We start from the raw sequence: 23,396 nt of genomic DNA on the forward strand, positions 1-23,396 counted from the left end.
TTTTTGTTTTTACAGACGTTTGAATTTTTATAATTTTCGAGAAGATAATATCTTCACATTCCTATCCGCTATATGATATAAAATCATCTTTGAAAAAAACCAAGCTTAGATTATCAAAGTAGAAGCTTTACACTTTAAGTGAGACCAAGTTATATAAAGGATCGTTATATAATTTTTTAAAAAAGTTCTATCACTTAACGAAATTAAATCATCGACAATTTTTCGTTATTATTGGTTCAATATATAACATACTATGATGAAATTCTATATTATGTAATATTCGTGTAGAATTATCAGAAATTTACAAAACGTAATTAATATTTTTCAATATCTCTGTTTCTTAATATTTGAAATATTGAAATTTCAAATATATAATTTTGTTCATTTAATTTATTAATTAAAAACAAAGGATAATAATTATATTTGATTTTTATAATTAATAATTTTATTAATTATAAGAATAAGTTATATGTAATTACATTTGAATGAATAGTTTTTCTATTATAATTTAATAGATATATGACCCGTTCTACATACTATCAGAGAATCAATATTTCATCTTGTGCTTAATGGCATAAAGGTACATTTAGCAGTATATCCATCGAAGTTTCAACTTGTTCCATCTTTTAAAGTAGAAGAAGACAGAGACCTTATACATCTCAAATCCATTTAGACTCCTTAGATTTTAAGTAAAATGAATTTCTTATTAATTTAAACTCACGTCTTTAAAAAACTGGACATTATAACAAATTTATAATGATATCAATTATACATTAAGATGAATTCATTTATTCATATTTTCTAGTATCAATTCAATGTATTCTTGAATTCTAAATATCATTTGAAAATAAAAATAGCCTACATTCTTCTGAAAGTAGAATTTTACTTATTCTTTATTATTAATTACAATTTGCTTAACCTTGACACAAAATTTTATATTTAGTATTTATTTATATTACTTAATTTAAATTTTATATCTAGCATATTTTTATATGTAGTAATTTGAATATTATATTGTCCAAACTTGTAGCTAAATTTATAATTTATGAATTTAATTGTAACTTTGTGAATATGTATAACAAAAAGATATAAAATTTAGCAACTGCACATGTAATTCATTCGCTTCTGAATCAATTAATTATTAGCCCCCTAAAACAAAAGAAACAAACGCAAAAAAATTATGTAACAAACATTGTTAAACACTTTCGTGCTCATTCAAAAGTTCCTAACATAATATTTCAAATAATACTTCAAATTTACTTAAAGTATTCCTACTATAAAGTTGTCCTATTTGCACAAAGGAAATTGACTAATAGAACCAAACCTTTCCAACCTCTCCAACTTTTAAATGATTTATCATAAATGGACAGATTTGTTTCATTATAGTGACATTATGTTCAGAAACACATTTCAATACTTTTTAGCTACAACTGTTTATATTTCGCTGCTAATCTATTGTGTTATTGATGATTTGTTGCAGTGTGTGTTACAAAAGGCTGGAAATTGGAGATTTAACGCTTTCACGCTGGAAACAGTGACGGGAGGTAAGCAATTAAAAAAAAGAAGAGAAAAGAAAAATAGTTTAATTCCACTGCAACTCGTTAAAACTCGATGTCGTGAATGTATAAATAATCTGAAAATAAATGAAAACTGATTAAAAGATTGAATTCCAAATCAAATCAAGCAGTAAATTAGTTAAGAATATTTCCATTCCAACAAAATATTTTATCAGATCTTTTGAATCATTAATATACTTTATGCTTTATAAAAATTGGAGTATGTTTTAATTGAATTTTTGAGACGATATCACGAACAATAACGATTAAAGATGATTTAACAAATAATAGATCCAAAAATATATTTTATCTGACAATGAAAACTACACTATATTAATTATTTAAAGGATTCGCGTTTATATTGACATAGTTAAGATAGAATGTTTGCAGAATATCAACGAGTTTAAATCAATAAAAACTAATATAAATCAATTTCAACTAATTAAAATTTAATATGCATTACCCAGTAGGAATGGAAGAAAATAATAAAATAATACACATTGTTTCTGATTTTCTTTTTATGTTCTAGTATTTCTATCGCCAACAAATCATTTATTTATTTAAGAAGCTCACATTACAATAACACAAAATTTTTATATATTTGTATTTTATATTATTAAATGTTTAATACCTCGCTCTAATTTAATATCAAAATAAAATCTATATTTATATTCATATTCTGTAGTAAAAATAAAATTTAATAATTATGTTTAGAAAAACTTTCAATTTTTTTATTTATATCATAATTTAAATATCAAGGCTATTTGTTCTATCGGATTGTTACGGGGAATTTTGCACGTAATCTTTTCTCAATACTTTACTTTACATAAGAGAATATTTATCTTACCCACGTACTGAATATTTTTGCGCTGTATTATGTATTTTATGAAAAAATCGGTTTGATACATTTTATTTCTACTCCATTAATGTTGTACAATATCTTTTAAAGGCAACCTTTCCTGAAAGTGATATCTGTCTCTTACATGAATTCAAACGAAAGAAATAGTTTTAAATTGCAAGTACACTGTTATTATCATTTTTACAAACGTAAAATTCATGAGAAAAAAATTTTCACTTCACAATTATACCAAACGATATAATGAAAATTTTAACATTTAAAATACTAACTACTTAAATTAATTATTTTCAGCGTTTGAAAGTTATTATCATTAAATTTATAAATTATATAAATTTAAATAAAATTGAGAAAATATAATACAGAATATCAGGTATCCAGATGTTTTTGCCGTTTTTGTTCATGCGAAAAATTAAACATATTCTTGTTTTAAAACGAATTTATTCATCAAAATATAAACCTTCACATTTTATAATACTTTCTCTCAACGATTTAATAACTTGTGTAATGCCGTTTTTATTAAAAATCTTTTGCTTCACCGCGGAAAAATCTTGACACTTCTTTCAGATCACTTTCATTATTGAAGTGCTTGTTGCACTGCTGTTAGCAAACTGCGATCAGGTTACAGCGAGCTCGTTTGCAACATAGCAAGCAGCGTTCGTTAAGCGATACATCAAAAAAAAGTCTATTTGTAAACTCAAAACGTATATGTGGTCGCAATTTTCGTATATACGCAGGCAAGATCTACAACAAACTGCCCGAAAGCGAACAAGCCTGGAACTGGTGGCAAGTTGCTTGCATGCTCTTCGTCACAAGAAGTATGAATTCTTTTTTCGTTGAATGCGAGCAGTTAAATCCAGTGTGGGCCCAGCATTATAGTTATCCAAACTCAGAAACAAGTGAAAAATTGTTGGTGAGAGGTGGCTGGGACATAATCTCCCATTCAAGTTCCACTATTTTGTCATGAGCAATCTTTGTCACGTGAATCATGATTGTCCTGAAGAAACAAAATTTTCTTCCCGTTACCAATGCTAACTGTTTTTTCGGTAATTTTTCTCTTTTTAACTTCTCACGATAAATGCTTTTCCCACTTCTAAAAGCTTTTTATAGAAAAATAGAATAATAATCAATAAAAATCGGCAAGAACTTTTCTGGTTATCTAATATAAAATTTTCAGAAAAATGTTACAAGTATCTTTTATATTATATAAATTCTGTATTTATATTAATGAAATAACAATTACAATTTTATTATTTAAAAAGATATGAGGTTATATTAATTCTTTAATAATATAATTCTTTAACAATTCATAAGATAAACTGAAAGATTTAAGATCTGATACATGTACTATTTTATTAGATAAATAACTTATTTATCCTGGTGTTTTAAAGTTTTTGACCGTTTATCAAAAAATTCATTCTGTGTATTTTTAAATTTTTTAAACTATTCAATGATTATAGAAATAGTATTGAAATATTAATAGTACAATGAAAAGAATCTGTATAATAACAAAAAAATTCTTTTACGAACTCATAATATTTCTCTTCAATTGCAATGTATTCAAAAACTATATTATTTATATATTTGTCCACTGAAACCGACATGTATTTAATGTTTCTCGAATAATGTAATTTTTAAGCTTTTATATTACTTAAAATATAACAGCGAAAAATAAAGTACTTATTTAGAAACTTCATTTTATCAAAATGCAAAACAAACAGAAAACAGTGAATACATTGTTAATGAAAATAATGAATTCTTATTTGAGTAATAATATAAAAAAAAAGAGTGATTTTCTAAATTTGAAACTATGCAGTAGTAGCCAAAAACTTAAGACAGTTAGTAGGTAATAAATATTTTGACAAATGATATTTTAAACTGTTATAACCTCCTGAAAGGAAAAAGACATACGCTAATCTAGCTGAACTGATTTTAAAATGAAAATGGCCTAGTCTTTGTGCCGTGTTCGTTCTTTTTAAAGATGTTTTTAGATCATGTAGTGGACGGGAAAATGAAAAAAATTTTTCTTCTCGAAAACTACAAAAATTCAAACGTTCTCTCCAAGAAAAAAATTTTTTTGTAAGTCTACCATAATCTTAAAGATTAAAGTCTCCCATTTTATTGAATTTTAAACACCAAAGACGAAATGGATGAAATTTTTAAAATTTTCATCGTTTAACTCTAATATTCAAAGTTCAATAAAATATCAAAAGAAAAAAAAATCGTAAAATCTAGGGAGTCGTTGTAAAGAGACTTCAAATCATGAAAACAGTCTATCAATGTTTTTACACACTACAAAAATTTATAGCATTTTCGAAAAAAAAGGCATCTTTATTTTCCCAGCTAATAAACTGAATGATATATTTTTTAAGTAGAAATTTTAAGCTTTAAAATGAGCTCAGGATTATTGTTATGTGATTTTTTTTTTAATATTTTTGAAATATTTATGTGTCCAAATATCAACGTCAATAACTACATTTTTTCTTCACGAAATTATAACAGTTTAAAATATCGCCTATCAAAAAGGCTGTCGTCTTAAACTTCTGACCGCTACTATACGCTACTATAAGAACAACAAAGTTAGTAAGTTTATATAATGCAAATGTATCATGAAAATAAACAGCTAAGAAACCGCAGTAAATAACTGCGAATATGTACATAATTCAACGTCGGTGCATGCCGAAAAATTGAATTTTTCAACGGAACTCAATGTTCACCGTCACGTATGAAAAACAATACTTAAGAATGGAAAAAAGGAGTAAAACTTCTCGAAAAAAATCTTTGCTTTTAGATAATAACTAACCGATTTATCACTCCAATACCAAAAATTCGTGCAAACACGCAAAGAGGAATGGTATTTAAACGAAAGCGGAATTTCTGCTTGAGAGGTATTTCACCTTTTCAAGTTCCAAAATTCTCGAGAATTTCCGCGAATATTATAACGTGCAGTTTGATTTATTTAGCTCCAGATTGAAGCATTCATTTATGAGAAAGTGGCAGCTTCGATTGGTCTAACTTTAATATAATAGTTGACCTTTTCACATATAAATCCTTGTTGATGCATATAATACAAAATATATTTTTTTAGTAATTAAGAAATTTTATTCGTAGTAGTTTCGTGCATTTTCTTTAAAATACCACCTATAATGTAATTACATATATTTAATCAAAGTAACTTCCATAGTGATTTGATGCGCCTCCCTAGAAACAAACTAGTTCCATTATTCCAGATTTATAAAAAAGATAAATTATAAAGTTCAAAAGTTTTTTCAATGAATTCATTATAGTTTTTTTTTATTTATAGTTATTTCTCTTATTTATAATAATAAATTCTTTTATTTATAATTTATATAATATAGGTACATTACAAAATTCTCTAAATCAAATGGAGAATGTTTTGAAGAACTTGCCAAAATGCTAGATATTATCAATATCTTAATGAATATTCTGATTATTCCTAATGCTTCTAATAAATGTTTGATATTTTTATTAGAAATCTTCTTAATACTGAAAGTAATAAATTTCTTCTGTTTTAATTGAGGAGAAAATTTTGTATGTTATCAATCTATCAAAATATACTTCCAAGACTCTACTTCCAAGAAATATACTTCCAACATTTCGTATTCACCAACCTAATATTTTGACTTTTTGTTCTGTAATTTATTTAGGTGCATTTACATCAAAGACAAAGAAAGATACATTTTATATACGATATATTTGATATCTGTATATTAATAATTTCTCTTTTAGATTCATTTCATTTCATGGCTGTTGATATTCTAGCTATTTCTTTACACTTGCTGGAAATATATCCTTATTTCATAAAAATCAAAATAAACACGATCGTTCGAATCAAAAGCGATGTATCGCTCTGTTGAAATTAAATAAACAATTTATGGAATTTTCTTGTCAGAAAAAATGGGGGTTTATTTGAATTTTAAAGAATATTATTCAAATTACACGTAGAATTAAATATGATATGAATATATAAGTAAATTGAGTATTATATAAAATGAAAAATAATAACTATGGAACTTTCCTTCATTTCTTCTCATCATTTGACATTTTTCTGAAGGTCTATAGTAGTTTCATTTTACTATTATTCTAACTCGGCGACATCTCGAGTACCTCGACTTGAATTCCATGCTTGTCGAGTGTCACGTTACGTTTGATTTTTAGGACGTTCGCTGCCGGTACTATGCGTCCACCTTTTTCACTGGTATGGGCTTCTACAACACTTCAACCTGGACGTGGTAACTGTGTGGAAATTATTTGGTAAGGAATATACAATTAAAGATGTAAATGTAACTAATGTTATTGAAAGAAATAATTTGAAGAGAATGATCACAATGTTTAAAATATTGATGTAAACAGAAACAGTAATGTTTAAAGACGTATTAAGATGAATGCCTCTGAAAATGTTTTTAAACGAATGTTTTGTAATTTTGAGAAATTCTTTTCAATGAAAATGTATAATAGTTTTCGAAGATGATTTTGAAACACGGAATTTTTATTTGAACAAACATTTTATTGATAATTTGTTTTGCACCGATAAAGTCAGTTTGAAGATGATTCATTGATGTTTCATTTTTTACTAATGAAACATCAATGAAACATCAATGACTAACAGTACAGTACCTGTTATTACTATGCAACAAATATAATATCTGTTCTCTAAGCAGGACGTTAGGAGTCATTTTCTTTGAAACTGTTGTTTGTATCAACTTGAAATTTTAGGTACAACTTATAAGAAATTGTAGAGGTACTTATAAGAAGTTGTAGAGATACATAAGTTTCCTAGAATCTAGGAATGACTTTCCTATTTCTTTTTAATGAAATAATATATTAATTTTTCACCATTCCAACAATTTGTGTATTGTCAGATTTAACTTTTTATTTGGAACATTTGTTTTTGTTTTTTATTCTGCATAATTGCATAATTTTTATTCTGCAAATTTCAAATAGCTTCAGAGAATTTTATGTAAGACATCTTGTATATTTCTAAATCTTTTTATCAAAAAAGAGAAATTTTTTCAACGTTATAGTTACATATTTTTTCCATATCAATATTAATAAAAATCATTATAGTCCTAAAGATATCAATTTTTAAATAACAATACATTACATATTACATTCAATCATTCCACACAATTTTAAGCTCTAATTAGAAATCTTTGCCTTATTTATTCTTTTATGTTATTTTTATAACGATGATCGACAAACGAACCTTATAAATTAAATCCTATAAATTAATTAATTCTACGTTCTGTAAATTTCCGATTTTATTCACAGAATACACAGTCAAATCAATGTCCAATTTCAAATCATAATATAAATAAATCAAGAGAGCTGAAATCAATATGTCTTTTGGAGAAGTCAGATTTTCAAGAAATATTTATCGCATTCACAGAAATCATGTAATCACTGATATTCAAAGGTATTCAAATATTTGCTTAATTTTGATGGAACACAATTCAATAACAAAATTATAAATCGATGATGATTTTGTTTCTCATTGTTGTTGCAATTAAATAAGTTAGTACCTACATGTCGTAAAATGATTGAACATTTTCTTTTTTTATAAATTACTCAGTTCTTAACTTGTGAATCGGATGAAAAGATTGTTTGAAGTAATAAAAAAAATAATTAAAACAGTAACATTTAATACTGTTAGATATTAAAGAAAAAAGAATTAAAATTTGTAATTTATGAGAGCTTCTATTAGAGTTTGCTTTTAATTTAATGCATTGTTAATTTGTCGTTATTTTATACATTTCATTGACATTTCCCTGTTATTATCAAAAATCAGGCGACGTTTCTAGATATTTCCCAAGTACAGTAATATACATGTAAACAATTGAATAAAATAATGACAACACAGCATATAAATTGATTTCATATCCGCATAATCTGATATTATATCACGCAGCATATGGCATAGATTTACACAACGCATTTGTAGACTCGAACAACCGTTTTCCACGATTTCTTTCTCTCCGTGTGACTTTCGCTGACGTATCACGTCTGTTTCTTTGATACTGTGTTTCCACAAAGGGCAGACTCCGCGTTTGCCCCGTATTAATGATCATCACTGTGTTTCTGCACGAAATTTTTACTTCGTCGTTTGGAATACAGGTCGGAAGCTATTCGTCACCATTAAATATTCAAAAGGGGAGAGTCTCGTGAAGAGAAACGGCCCTCTTTACCCGTCGCGCCGCGCTGTACGTATTCTCGTATTTATAGACCATGCGCGACGTTTTTTATTTATTTATTCTGTATAAGATTTCCATACAAACAGGATTTGTACCTATAAAAAAGAAATTGGTAGAGGATGTGTGAATATAAAACCTCGCAATCGGCTGAGTAAAATAAACTCGGCTACGTAAAAATAGTTATGGTAAATTCGCATGCTAGAAGGGACAATGGAAATCGACGGTCTTCATTGCTTGATAACAAGTTGAAGTTATTTTATGAAATCAAAAATTCAGAAAATTTAAAATATTTGGTGGAATAATTTTGGTAGTTCTATATTTCTATTCGTGTTAAAATTGTTATGAAATTTCAATTGTTATATACATTTTTGTTTTTGCATATTTGTTTTCTTTGGTTTCCGCAGAATTTCTAATTGTATCATATAACCCCCGAGATATTTCATATTATGTTTTTTATTTTATGTCTTTCATAATGAAAATTTATTTATCAAATGATTTAATCACGTTTTCGGGTCTTTCTTAATATAAATTAATTAAAAATAAATATATATAATTTTTATGCTCATTATAATAAAATATATTCAATTTTTTTATCCTTTTTATTATTTTATTTCGTTATATTATTGTGTCCTTTTTATTACAAATTAATTTCGTGTCAAATTTTTAAAATTTCTAAATGAAAGATTGCAACAAATTATTTAGTTACAAGAAATTAATTGTTGACTATCAATAAAATGTGATTAGTGTAAATTATTGATATATGAAATTTCATAGAAATGGAAATGTATTTCGTTTACTTATACTTACAATTAGTATCTTGATTAATTTTTTCGCTTAATATTTCTTATTTATTTAAAAAATAAAAAAACATGAACTTGGACAAATATGTTTATAAGATTGTAAGAAATATAGTTATGAAATGTTATAGTTATGTAATATAGTTATGTTGTCCTCTAATTTCTTATCTTCCAATGCAACGATATTTGAACGAAATTTTGAAGCTTAAAAAAGTTTAATTTTTATTAGTTCAACGCCCTGCTATTTTGTATCAGAAAAATATTAACATTTAATACTAGAAAAAGATAAATCTCACGATCAACTTTTTCAAATTTATATAGATAAAATGTTATTACTATTGTTATCAACATATAAATGTTATTACTGTTACTATTTATTATTAATTTGTTTACATTATTCTTGTAATTAAAGAACATTAAAGTGAAATATGAAAACATTAGATTTCCAGAAATTGGACTCGAAAATATATAATAATTAAGTTTGCCATTATCACAAACATGTAATTTTTCGGAATACTTGACATTTTATTAATATAATATTTTGTATAATTATTTCAGTGATATAATGCATTTATAAAATTCCCTATTACATTATGATAATAATAAATTATGATAATAATAAAATTCAGATTTCTTTCAGGATATGCTTAAGAATTAATAATATAAAGAATAATACAAAAAATAATCATAATACTGGATTCTTGATATTATATAATGTGTGATATTTCAAAAAAATCTTTTCATTTAATTATAAAAATTTAAAATTTACAATAATATAGTATTAGATACAATTCTTACAAGTCTGGTCTCTACGCTTGTACATTAAATCTAAACAAACTCGCGCGAGAAACTATTCTTATTATCGTATTATCCAAACTATCATTTCTATTGTTTAAGCTTTATCTTTATTCGCCACGCGAGATCTAAAAACACATGGTATTAAACAGGAATTTAATTATATTCGGTGTTTTCCCATTCAGCCTTCATCGAGGAGGGTTATCACAGCACAAATCCTTACCACAACAGTATACACGCGACCGACGTAACTCAGGCGATGCATTGCTTCTTGCAAGAGGAAAAAGTAAGTACATATGATTTTATAGCTCCGAGAGGATGAAGTGTAATGAAGTGTGCAACGTTGTAAAACAGATTAGGACGCACTTAACCAACTTGGAGATTATGGCATCGCTGATTGCCGCGGTGACGCACGATCTGGATCATCCAGGCGTCAATCAACCATTTCTAGTTGCCACGAGCAATCATTTGGCTGCTCTTTATCAAGTAAGTCGACGCAATTTTCGGCGCATCTGATACGAGCTGTGTGTGTAGAAGTGAGAAACTCGTGAGAAACGATCGTTAACAACTTGCTTATTGATTGCAGAACACGTCAGTTCTTGAGAATCATCATTGGAGATCAGCGATAGGATGCCTTCTGGAGAGTGGAGTTTCCGATCAGTTACCAGCGAATGTGAGGCCAGAACTTCAACGGCACATCAGCTCGTTGATTTTAGCCACAGATATTACCAGACAACAAGAATTTCTCATTCGATTCAAGGTATTCTGAAAAATCTTGTTAACATTCGTAACTCGTGCGGACGTTGCAATTGTTATCTATAGACAAAAAGTAGTGTCACATGTATAAGTGATTCGAAGGATAAAAATAAAAGAAGAAGGGAAAAAATGACAAAATTTTTAATCTGAAATGACAAATATAATTTAATTAGAAATGACAAAATTTTTAATTTAAGGGAATTGTGCGTAAAATTAGTTTCTATATTACAAACGCTATATATTGTTGAAAGCGCATTCGCAAAAAAAAAAATACTTGAAATTTCTGCTGTTCGTCGATAAAAAAATGTTTTTAAAAAAATAACTTTCGAAAAGAAATTTCATTTAATCTACTATTACTAAACATTATTTTGCATCTGAGAATAATGAAACAGAATTTTTATTTTCGTCATGCAGGAAATTAACAAAAGCAATTTTTATCAATTCAGCAAATTATCTTCAAACGTGCAATGTATTGTTTTTATTAGAAACAGTTTGAATACCGTAACATGTAAACAATATATTAAAAACCCAGTATTAACATCTAATATTTCTCTTATCTCATAGATGCAAATATGCAAAATTGTACGTCATAGAAACTGAAAAAATCTTTCGAGAAAGAGAGAAAGAAAGATCTTATGTCTTTTCTAGCACTACTTGGACGAAAACCTGTTGGAAATGAGGCGCGCAGATGATCGACATTTCATTCTACAAATAGCCCTGAAATGCGCCGATATATCGAACCCATGCAGACCTTGGGACATCTCGCAGAAGTGGTCGCACAAAGTATGCGAAGAATTCTTTCGTCAAGGCGATTACGAACGTCGTCTGAACCTTCCGGTGACACCATTATGCGATCGGCATACCACTAGCATACCAAAGATACAGGCTGGATTCTTTAAATTCGTCGTATCGCCTCTGTACGAAGAATGGCATCGTTTTTTGGGCGATGGTCTTAGTGTATCGTTAATGGAACACCTTCGAGCAAATCAGAAGAAATGGGAGACTTTAATTCTCCAAGAAACGGCGAAGGAAACAGAAACGGAGATCTCAGAACTCGACGAAATAGAAGACGCGGTCAGTTCTGTGGACGATCCAACTGCAGAAGAAGATACGGAGAATATCAGTTTGCTTATACCAGCTGCGTATGTCCAATCCTCTAAAATGCAGAGTCTACCAGCGCGAGTTGGCCTGGAACACGTTGGAAGACGCCATTCTGTACCATTGAGTATCACGAAACCTTTAACTCTTCTTCCACGAAGTAACGTTAGGCGTGAAAGTTTACCGAGTGAACAGAGCAAATCGAGAAATCTTTTGTGGAGACTGGACGATCAGTCCAGTTTTCTAGATCCAAGTTCGTTGTCGTTACTGTCGTCCAAAACCAGTATACCGGAACTTTCCCCGAGTGCCAATAACACAGGAGAGAGACCAGTCAGTGCTGAAAGTCTTCTGCCAGAAACCAGCATAGCTAGTATCACCAATAGCACTGAGGCAACGAGGTTAAGCACGGTATTACAATCGGATGCTCAAAAGCCAAGTACGCAGACAAAACAGCTAACGAGGCAACAAACTTTCCCTCCATTACAACCTTATGTTAGAACAAGGTATCTATCCGCGACCGCGGAGATGTCGCAATGTTACTCACAAATCTTAATAGAGACAGAGAGCTCGGCTTCTTCCTCATGTTCGGTAAAAGAGAAATCGTGCTCGGATGGCCGTTGCGGTACTCCTCCAACAAAGGAGATAGACTCTAGTAACGTTCAATTGTCAAAAGACATAGATATACTAAATAAAAGACGAGCTTCTGCAATTTCGGAAACATTTAGGCAGAAAACAGAACCAATATCGGCTGTCGAATATCCACGACGTCATTCGGTCCAAACGATCCGTATTGAAGATTTCAGCTTTAAAAATCGTTATAAGCGACCAACTTCTGCTCAAGGAACGGATTCTACGCATATCTTCTACGCGCCGTTAACTGGTTCACATTCCGATAAAGATGGTCATAGTATTGAAGAGGAATCCAAGTTGGATGTTACTTCCATCTCGAAAACGAAATTGGAGAGTGAAAAGTCGATAAGCGAGGAACAACGGACTACGACGGTAACGTTATTAAACAAATCGGAACAGTGTGGTTCAATAACCGTTGCTACAAAACCAAAGTGTACCAACTCCGAATTACGAAGATACTCAACTCCTGTGCCAGAAACTAAGACAATAACGACTGATACCGGTGGTAGACGATTTACCGCGATACCAGTGTCCTCCGAACTTAGTACACATAAAGTGTTCTTTATTGGTAGCCCACCAGACTCACCGCCCTTTATTCAGAGCGTGTCCTCATCAAGCGATAGTAGTAGCGATTCGCGAAGAGGAGATATGAATAACGAGATTGTTTCTACTAGTAATAAGCGAGACTCTGATCCAATAAAAGAAAGAAATTCGAAGGTAGCCAAACTAAGTATGGATATGCAGATGAAGGAAAATGTTGATCCCCGAGCGATGGAAGATACAAAAGGAATTGCTTTATCTAGGAAGGGAAGTCAGGTAAAATTTTTTAATATGTTTTTTTCTCAGCGTCCAAAATTAACTTATTTTAAATTATTTGTTTAAAAACAGTAATAAATTTGAGTCAATAAATATTATTCATTAATAAATAGAGTATTAATAAATTGCAAGAAAGAAATAGTTACAGAGTTAGACTCTGAAATATTGTCACAGAATTATATTGTATTATATAATCAGATTATTTCATCCTGAACAAGTAACAGTTATAATTAAAATACATGTTTGATTATTTAGTCATGGACTAGACGACGTGGATCCGCTCCAGTTGGTCTTCTATCTAGATTGGATGACATCGCAGTACCATCTATAACAACCAGAGTTGATCACACTTCCAGACGTGGTTCTGTACCAAATGACATTACTAGACAACAAGGTAAGAGGACAATAATATCCTCAAAGCATCTGTAATAGAAAAAAAGCTGTAATCAATATCACACTAATACTTATTCCATTTTCAGGTGGCGGTTTTAATAGATTAGCCTTGGGACCTCGAGAGGGTAATGTTGCAGCACCTCGAAGAGCAAGTCTTCCACAAGAAACTGCTCTTGGAAATCTTCTTGGCAATATTTTGTCTTTAACTAGTATGTACACATACTACATATTAATATCGTGAATAACAAGTTTTTGCTTGAAATTTGTTACCGCTAGCTGCATGTTTCTAGATGAACGAGAGAACCTCCCAATAAATAATAATAATAATAACAATAATACCGGAAGTAGCAACAATAACGGAATAACAAGAATAGTTGATAGCATCGGCCCTGGCATGCCATCTCCGCGGCGAGGTTCAGTGCCGGCAGACATATCTGAATTACGCCGTGATATGTTCAATAGGAGTAGTATAAATGGTAAGCCTCGTAATCGGAAAAAGATATTGAGGAGAAGGAGTTCTGGAGGACCAGAAATGTTTTCTGGAGGATCCACAGATGGAAACGATAATGGCACATGGCTTAAATGGAAGAGGGAACTAGGAAAAAAGGACTCAATTCCTGAACCGCTCGTCAAACGAAGAGGTTCCTTGCCCATAGAGATGGTGGCCATTTCTCATGCTGGTCGGTACAATCATAGATAAAGGAGGATGTCGTTAAACACAAGCCGGTACCATTGCGTTCTCCACTAATATTTTTACAAGAAATTAAAAATTTGTTAGTTTTCACTCACCCACTTAAACATTTAAATTCATCAACAGTATTTTAGTAGAAACTCTAGTATTGATCACATAACACTACGTACGTTCGATCATTATTTTACATAGAAGTAGGTAATTGAAATTATTATTGAGCCTAATGAAATCATTCTGTATATGCACGCTAGGATCGGGATCAGCAGCACGAAGATCCAGTTTATGGAGGCTTTAGCATGCAATAGAAACAAGTGGACCGTCCGTGTTATCAGCGGTTGATATCAGATCATCGAATACTACCGTACTGACAGTCTTTCCTTACAATGTTAGCAGCAACAGCGATGATTGACTTTCTGGATTGCCAAAACTGGAACTCTTCTAACCAACTATAATTGTGGGCAAGTGAATTTTGTAAAATTAATCGAAATTTCTGTAGTAATGTTCGCAATAAGGAAATGAAGAAAAATTTTCAGGACGAAATTAAACGATCACTAATAATAATTTTATTGCCATTATTGCAAATATTATACGAATTAACATCTAGAAAAGAAAGTGAAACAATCTACTTTAAAGAAAAATAGTATATGTATAACTTTGAACATATACTATAATGTATCTATATTAATGTAGAATACAAATTCAAGATTGGCAGTTTGTTAACATGAAATTTTGCGACAGGGTTACAATAGCGAAAGAAAAAAATGAAAAGTATGAATTCTAAATTCTTCCCCGCAATTAGTGCGCCCACGTGGAAGAAATAAAAGTATGTACGCATATTAGTTACGTGAGCTCTATATTCATTTGTGCCATACACAAATGTTGAAAATGAGACACAGTCTAACACAGGGTTCAATATGACGATTTTAATAATTAAAATGTCTAGGTTCGGAGAAGGAGAAAAGACTGGTAGAGAAACTCACCGCTATAAAATTAGACACTTCTAAAGTGGCACATAAACTGATTGAAATGTAACGACATTTGCTCATAGTTAAGGAAATACAATTTTTCCAAACAATTGAAACAGAATAACGTATATCCGCATTCAATTGATCATTCATAGCGTCATTTTCATTAATATAAAGTACGTTTGTACACTCACTTGAACATATGTATAATTTTTAACTTTTTATCGATTATGTTGTAGATAAAGTGCAAAACAAATTAAATATTGTTAAATTGAAAATGAGAGAAAATAAAGGCTCTAGTAAGAGGAAATTAATATTCGATATCAGATGTAGTTTTATTTGAATTCTAAAATGAATGAAAATCAAGATAGACATTCCATTAAAATAAATAGTGCACAATGCATAGTAATACGAATAAAAATTAATCATGATTAAATTGTAACTATCGCTATTTACTATTATTCATTCTACTATCATAATCATAATCATCACTATTGTCATCATCGTTGTTGTTATAGTTATAACATATTATAACTTAATGACCGTTCAAGTAGATAGACATTGTAAGCTTAGGAAATAACAATATGTGCGTTCAATCTCAAAATTAATTAGTTAGTGAACTGCGTGAAATTATAACTATGATTATTTATTATCAATAAAAACTAAAGATGGTTACATGATGAGTGGGTTTACGGTACGTGAACCGAGATCAATCAAAAGTCATAAAATTTGTTTATATTATCTCTTAAAATATTAATTTAGTAAGGAGCGTTCAATTAGTAAATTTTAGTTAATGTATATAAAGTACAATTATTAAACTGCCTGTGCACAAACATGTACAACATAGATTCAAGCGTTATTAAATTGTTTCGTTATAAAATTTCTGTTATTATAATGTTGCTATTATATAAGAAAAAAAAACCTGTAATAACATCTTGTGTCAAAAAGAAATTATGTTTTTTAGGAAATAAGAAAAGTAATAATTTATATCACGTACTGTTATAACCTATCGTCCCTCTGACTATCAGAAAGTAATGACATATTATTAAGCTGTTACAGTTCAGTAATAATATAATACTGAGTCTAAGTTTATAACTAATCAAAGTAATAATTGATATCTGTATTGATGTAATATAGATAGGTGATCCATTTCCCAAGCAAAATATTGCAAAGCTTAACAAACTTTCCCTAATAAGAATTCCACATCTTCTCGATGCAAAAATTATCAGAGCTTTATGTGTATTTCACTCCAAATGACCAGAAAACAAAAGTGAAAAAGTCATCTTAAATGGATTTCAAATCTTTAAACACAAAATATGAAAACAATTTCTAAGTTTTCCTATTTATATTGCAGGGACACTGCATAAATAACTTGTTATATAAGTGTATTAACAATTATAAGTTAGCATAAAACTACTAGTCTTTCTAACTCTTAATATAATTTGTATATAAATATAAAAAAGAAAAACTTGATAAAGAAATGCATAGATAATGCCAAGGAACACATTGATAAAAACTATTGAAAAGTTTCAGTGAAAAATTTATTTATTTATACTTCTTGAAATACCTTTACAGACCAATAAAAATGGGACTAAGCGGAATCTCTTTGTGAAAACGATAATTAACTTAGCTTCTGAACTAAATTTGAATTCAATAATATACATGACCATTCTGTCCAACTACTTTTTGAAAAATTTATGGCACCTAGATATACATACATGTTCCCTATTACAATACAAAACATGCCTCATTCCAATAGAGAATTATTGATATTCTTCAAAAATTCTCTTCTGCCATCCTATAGATATGTACCATATATTTGTATTATACTGTTTTCTAAGATTATATTATTGCCAGATGTGCAAAATTAATAAACAAGTTTATTGATTATTATTTTATAGAAATGGATGTAATAGTAGGATATTTGACATATAATGCATCAAGCAGTACATTTATACATCTATCCCCATATAAATATCAATTTTTTTATGCCAAAATGTTCTGCTATTATATTATCATGAGTCTTTAAACTGTTACTATAATTTTTTTTCCTTCAAGATTTTACTCTATCATTTTAAAAAAATCAGCAAAAATTGATCTAAAAATTTAAGAATGTTCTTTGTTTAAATTACTGTTTTGATAAAATTTTAAATTATATTTATATTAAAATTACATCCAACATTGTACTTATATAAAATATGCTTTCTTAACTGTTAAAGTTCACGTAATATGTATGTATATTTTAATACCTAATAATGACCAAATTATTTATAATTTTTTTTATTATTCCTGATACATACATAATGTTATTATAAACAATTCCGTTTATAATACATTCATAAGCAAAACATAAGAAAGATGACAACTAATTGTCAGTCTCTTTCTTTTGAGATACATATATTAGTATGTTAAAACGTCTGCGATAAGGTAAACAATTAATCAATGTACGAATAAAAATTGAGATTGCTTGTTCTTAAGTTAAATAAATTTCTCTTTTTTGGATTAATATTTTCCTTTTACTGTGAAAAATATTGAATGTTATAATTATACACAAACAAACAAAAAAAAATCGCGTGCCATTCGCAGTATTGGAAATGTCAATTAACAAGTAACAATTCGTATATAATCGGTCTGACGATAAGAAAGTCGTTATGTATTTTGTATGATGTTACTAGTAGATAGCCACTGCATTAGATAATTAAACGATGTGTTCTTATCATTATTCATAATTAAACTATAGTGTCGTTACAATAAACACAAGGCGCGAAATAGTATGACATGAATATGTGCACATGTGCGACGAGAATGCGAGTGTAGTTCAATTTGTTGTCCTACTTATGATGGACAGTGTGAAGGAAAATTAATATATATGTAAATGTATGTGATGGCTCTACATGGCCTATTATATTACTAGATTGAAATTACTATAGTGAATAATTTAGTATCCAAATTTTCTATAATTTTTATTTGGTTATACCAACTATTTATTTTATAAATGTACATGTAATTTTACCCATTGTACGGTACAGCTCCCATTATAAGTTTGAAATTGAACAATACGTGATATAATATGTAAACCCATCTTCTTTATTAAAAAAGATATACGATTATACAAGTATGTTTCATTAACACACTGGAATATTTTATTGTTTCTAATAAGATAAAATCGCTTCTAATAAGATAAAAATTTTTCTTTTTGTTGCAATTTGTATTATCTATCCTGTACTAAACCGTTTCCTGTACTAAGCTGTTTCGTGCCGCGTTAATTTGAATATTGGCGCGATACACACTACCGACAGAGATACCAACTCTAAATACAATACAAACGTTGCGTCATATTGCGCACTGTGTTCCGAGTAGTGTCGCGAATCTCATTTTCGAAAGAGCACGCACACACATGCCGCGTTGTGAAATCAAACCATCAGCCCGGGAAACAAGAGTACATATATCACGAGCGACAATTCTCAGTGTTCGTCGGATGTAATCGGTTTTGGCGCGTGTGGTTGCGTACGTGTCGCGTGACTGTCGATTCACGTATCTGTGCGCGCTCGGTAGGTCAAAATGGCGTGAACCGACCGTACGATTTTAGGTTATCTTTACTCTTGACAAATCAACTGCGGGTTTAGAAACAAAGACGCGTATCTATCTCTCAGTGATATTTTCCTCTCAAGTGCTCGTTATAATCCTCCACGTGCGTTTTCAGACCCGAGTTACATGAGTTATGAGGACGGAATGCCCGCAGGCGGTAACAGTCGTTTCCGCGGTTACCCAGCGCGGATGTCCGAGCGACAACAGCTTGCGCTTCTTCTTCAAATGACCTCTCAGGAAATAGTATCAGGTGAGAAAAAAGAGTATTTCATTGAAAAAAAAAAGAAACACACGCGCGATTTAGCAGATTCTGATAAAATAGCACGTAGACAGAGATCGAGCAATAACGCTCCATGTGATTCACCCATGTATATACGCTTTCATACCAAAGAGTTTTAAAGTATTTGGACGAATATTTTTCTTTTTTTTTTTTTTTATTTATTTATTTATTTCATGTTTATACGGACATACGTTGTCATTTTACGTTAACTTTACGTTACATCATGCATAGGTTAGTTGATGAATGCTGCTCCTGACAGCTGAATTCTTTGTTTGATCGTGAGCCTACGTGTTTATTTCTTCATTGGCGATACATGAACAAGTCACACTCGCGGGAACTATGTAGCATTTATGCCTCCCGATAGGCACATAGTATTTATGCTATGTATGTCGTTTTATCGAAACAAACTGTAATACAAAATCGAAGCTAGTTACTTCGCGCGAACGAGTTTTGCCCGCCTGTACCTTCCATACAGGCCTACCAACCACGTAACTTTGTATTAGTTAACTCGTTCCCGCGGTTCTGCTGCAGCGAACAGCGCCTCACAATTTTGACAAAGAAAAGAGAAGGGGCATGTTAATGTAAATAATTGACGTACGCTCGAGTTCCTACTGCGAGAGAGAAATGACCTGACAGTGACACCGATTGCCGGTAACTTGTTGCAACTACAATGTTCACTAGGAGGCGTTAATATCAGTTATATACATATTCTTATAATATAGTTTATCAATTCTGTTCAGTATTCGTAAGTTCGCATATCCAAACTTTGCAATATGTATTGCTTTTAATGATTTAAAATATGAGCATCAATCAATAGAAAGTATTTTATTTATCGTGTCATTAAAATTTGCATTTCTTTTATATTATTTCAAACAGATAAATAAACATCTAAAGAAATGTTACGATAATTAAATTATGATATATGTATCTATTGGCTATTGTATAATTTATAATTGAGAATTTTATGTTCGAACACTATTTTATTTTAGTAGCAAATGATTATATTTGAAAATCTGATTCATTTATTTGTTTTCAGGCGGAAATCGAACAGAAAACACAACAACTACTTCAAGATCATCAACATTACAACAGCGAGGGTCAAAAGGCCGTTGGACTAGCAAAAATGGGGAATCGGCAGTCCAGGCATCTATTAATCGTAAAGAAGATTTTCGAGTGCGGCAGATGCTCGTGAATGGTTATGATATCAACACCAAGGAAACGAATAGTAAGTAAATCACGTTTCTTTATATTTTTTGGTCACATTTTATTTTGTTTCGTTTCATTTCATTTTATATCATTTTATTCATTTTATTTTATAGACATAATGAGAACAATATGAGACTTACATACATATTATATTAAAAATTAATTATATTTTTAAAGAGTACTATTTAATGTTGGAAATTGAAATGTATGTTCTAGGTTTTTATTTTTACTAAGTAATTTATGTTATGTTGGTCAATATTTTTACCATTTTTAAAATATTCAAATTCATGAAAATATTTTAAATATTCATAAGTAAAATATTTTATATTTTAAAATAAAATTTAAATGCTTAAACAAATTTTTAAGCAAAATTAAATCAAATTAAAAGAACTATTGAAACTGTTGCTACCTTTCCTTATATTCTAAACTGTTGAAAAAAATTGCGATAACTTCAGATTATCATCAAAGCAAAACAAAATATATATCAGCTGTATAGCTGTATTTCCAAAAGATACCAATAGATAATCGAAATGAAATTTGATAGATTTTATGAAAAAAGATGATAAATCTAAAATACGAAATTTTAATTCTGACAATCGTTCGGAAGATACATATCCTTATATATAATAAATCGTGGAATTTATTTAATCTTGCTGCGTTCTTTCGGTCATTTTCAACCCACTTATTTTTCTTAAACACTAAAAAATATTTCAAGTTTAAACGAAATATTAAAAAATTCTTATTAATATGCATGATTCTTCGATTAAATTGTATGTTAAACTTTAAAATATTTAAATTTTTTTGTTTGCAAAAATGAGTGTAAAATTGAAAAATGAAAATCCAAGAATCGTTAAATGTCAATTCCAGTAAGGTCAAAAACGTTAATTCCTCGCTGATTGATTATTTTGAACATTTTATATGTAAATATAATTATCATCTCACCTTACCTTTGGACATATTTGCAAAAATATTTTTAATACTGATATTATATTTTTTGAGGTTGTGACGTGGATTTAAGTTAAAAAAGGTTAGGTTTGGGTAGTATATGAATTTATAAAAAATAAAAAAAAATCTAATAATAAACAAAACCAATAACCGAGAATCTTTTTAAAAATGAGTATCGGTATTGGTTCGAACTAGGCAAATCTCAAATAAAAATAAATAAACTAGGCAAATCTCAAATAAATTTTTAATTTATAATTTTACATAATTTTATTATATACATAAATAGATCATTCTACATATAATATACATATTTTTCTGTCTTTGTTTTTTTTATTATTATTATTATTAAAATGAATATTCAGCCTTTCTTTTAGGGAACTCATTCTTTGCATGACTTGTATCGCCGTTATACTTATTTTTTATTGCTTATCTCTTTTTTTTTATCATCAAGAAATAGCAATTGGCTGATAGAGATAACTTTAAAAATTTTTTCATAATATGTATTATATATAAAAAGTAGCAAATTATTATTTTTGAAATCCATCCATATGTCTAAAATTACATACTTTTTTAACTTTCAAATGTGTACTCGCATGATTATTTTTATTATACTTTACTATATCTTTCTCATATACAGTATATAATAATAGCATAATAGAAATTTTCTTTTAAGTGAAAGAATATTGCAGGGGTCGGTCACCCTCGTTCGTTCTTGTGTAGAGACTCTCGTCGATAAATGAAAGCGACGGTGCACGACCTTCCTAAACGCAGGAAGTCAGCGGGTCCGGGTTCATTCATATACAATCCACCTTCGTCGCTCGACTACTCTTTCTCTGTCCCGTTTCGTCCCATTACCCTTTAAGGTCGAAGAAACAGATGAAACAAGCTACAAGGCATAACTAATAAGATTTTTTTCTCTTCCTTTATTTTTCTTTCCTTTATTTTTAATTTAAATAATTTAATTGTTTTAAATCATAATGCATATATAAAATATTTTTCTATCATTGCATTTATTTTAGTATTCATGTATTAATCAGATATTAGATATATATTAAATTTTTCATCATAAAAATAATTTCGTGGAATAACAAAAATTTAATTTGAATGAGCATTTTAGAAACACATTTATGTTAATGTAAAAGTAAATGAAGCAAATAAAAATAGTTTTGTAACATGTTTGTTTTTATTTTTATCAAATAAAAATTATTTAGTAGATAAAAAAAATTTGTTAACGTGTAGAAAACAAAATTTTTTCCCAATTTTAATCTATAAAATAGAAAAGAAAATGTCCCAAAAATTTCAGATTTCTTTTGTTTTATTTATGACTTAGTAAAAAAGAAGTTTATATGTTATTATAATATTAACTCTTTTTCGCTCGGGCGAACCAGTAACTCGAGATTTTCCGCATGTTTGGTAAATTTCTTACAACTAACTTAAAATGATTTCATATAAAAATTAACGTATAAAACTTTTATATTTTAACATTTTATGTATCTTTACATCTCAAAGAAGAAAATTTGTTAAATATTAAGCTTTGTATTGTTACTTTGTATGGTATTTTATAAAACAATCGCCAAGATGTATCCTCGGCTTATTGGGACAAGTATCGCAGTAAAATGTAATCCATTCTGAATTTTCTGTCTTTTGCGGTATTACTATCACTTTCACGTTCACCGTCTATTATTCTCATTTTTTATCTTCTTACGCCTCTTACTTCATCTCTATCTTCATTACTGCTTTCCTTCTCTCTAACGTCAATTGCTTCATCTATAGAAGTAATTTCGTCGTTCAAACAACGGCAAATCAAATTCA

The 23,396-nt window shown here is 29.3% G+C and overlaps 2 protein-coding genes across 8 annotated transcripts in view; both read left to right on the forward strand.

Moving 5' to 3' along the window:
• The window catches only part of LOC122528853, a 175,201-nt gene extending 159,743 nt beyond the window's left edge, over positions 1–15,458 (forward strand). Inside the window, exons 4-14 of one of the 6 annotated variants that reach the window (XM_043654427.1) lie at positions 1,481–1,544; positions 6,592–6,687; positions 10,402–10,502; positions 10,571–10,702; positions 10,803–10,976; positions 11,621–13,516; positions 13,772–13,910; positions 13,996–14,118; positions 14,200–14,385; positions 14,464–14,635; positions 14,852–15,458. In XM_043654427.1, the coding sequence (XP_043510362.1) occupies positions 1,481–1,544; positions 6,592–6,687; positions 10,402–10,502; positions 10,571–10,702; positions 10,803–10,976; positions 11,621–13,516; positions 13,772–13,910; positions 13,996–14,118; positions 14,200–14,385; positions 14,464–14,609 (3,057 nt within the window). In that variant the 3' untranslated portion in view covers positions 14,610–14,635; positions 14,852–15,458. Of the gene's footprint in view, positions 1–1,480; positions 1,545–6,591; positions 6,688–10,401; positions 10,503–10,570; positions 10,703–10,802; positions 10,977–11,620; positions 13,517–13,771; positions 13,911–13,995; positions 14,119–14,199; positions 14,636–14,851 lie in introns of all 6 variants that reach the window. The other 5 variants (XM_043654426.1, XM_043654425.1, XM_043654428.1 and 2 more) reach the window with 5 other exon arrangements.
• Positions 15,459–18,906: 3,448 nt separating this feature from the next.
• The window catches only part of LOC122528838 (ankyrin repeat domain-containing protein 12), a 29,616-nt gene continuing 25,126 nt past the window's right edge, over positions 18,907–23,396 (forward strand). Inside the window, exons 1-3 of one of the 2 annotated variants that reach the window (XM_043654395.1) lie at positions 18,907–19,116; positions 19,269–19,403; positions 20,470–20,658. In XM_043654395.1, coding sequence (XP_043510330.1) covers positions 19,280–19,403; positions 20,470–20,658 — 313 coding nt within the window. In that variant the 5' untranslated portion in view covers positions 18,907–19,116; positions 19,269–19,279. Of the gene's footprint in view, positions 19,117–19,268; positions 19,404–20,066; positions 20,085–20,469; positions 20,659–23,396 lie in introns of those variants that run through there. The other variant, XM_043654396.1, reaches the window with a different exon arrangement.

Source organism: Frieseomelitta varia, unplaced genomic scaffold (genome assembly GCF_011392965.1).
Source record: "Frieseomelitta varia isolate USP_RPSP 00005682 unplaced genomic scaffold, Fvar_1.2 scaffold_265, whole genome shotgun sequence".
Taxonomy (NCBI): Eukaryota; Metazoa; Arthropoda; class Insecta; order Hymenoptera; family Apidae; genus Frieseomelitta; species Frieseomelitta varia.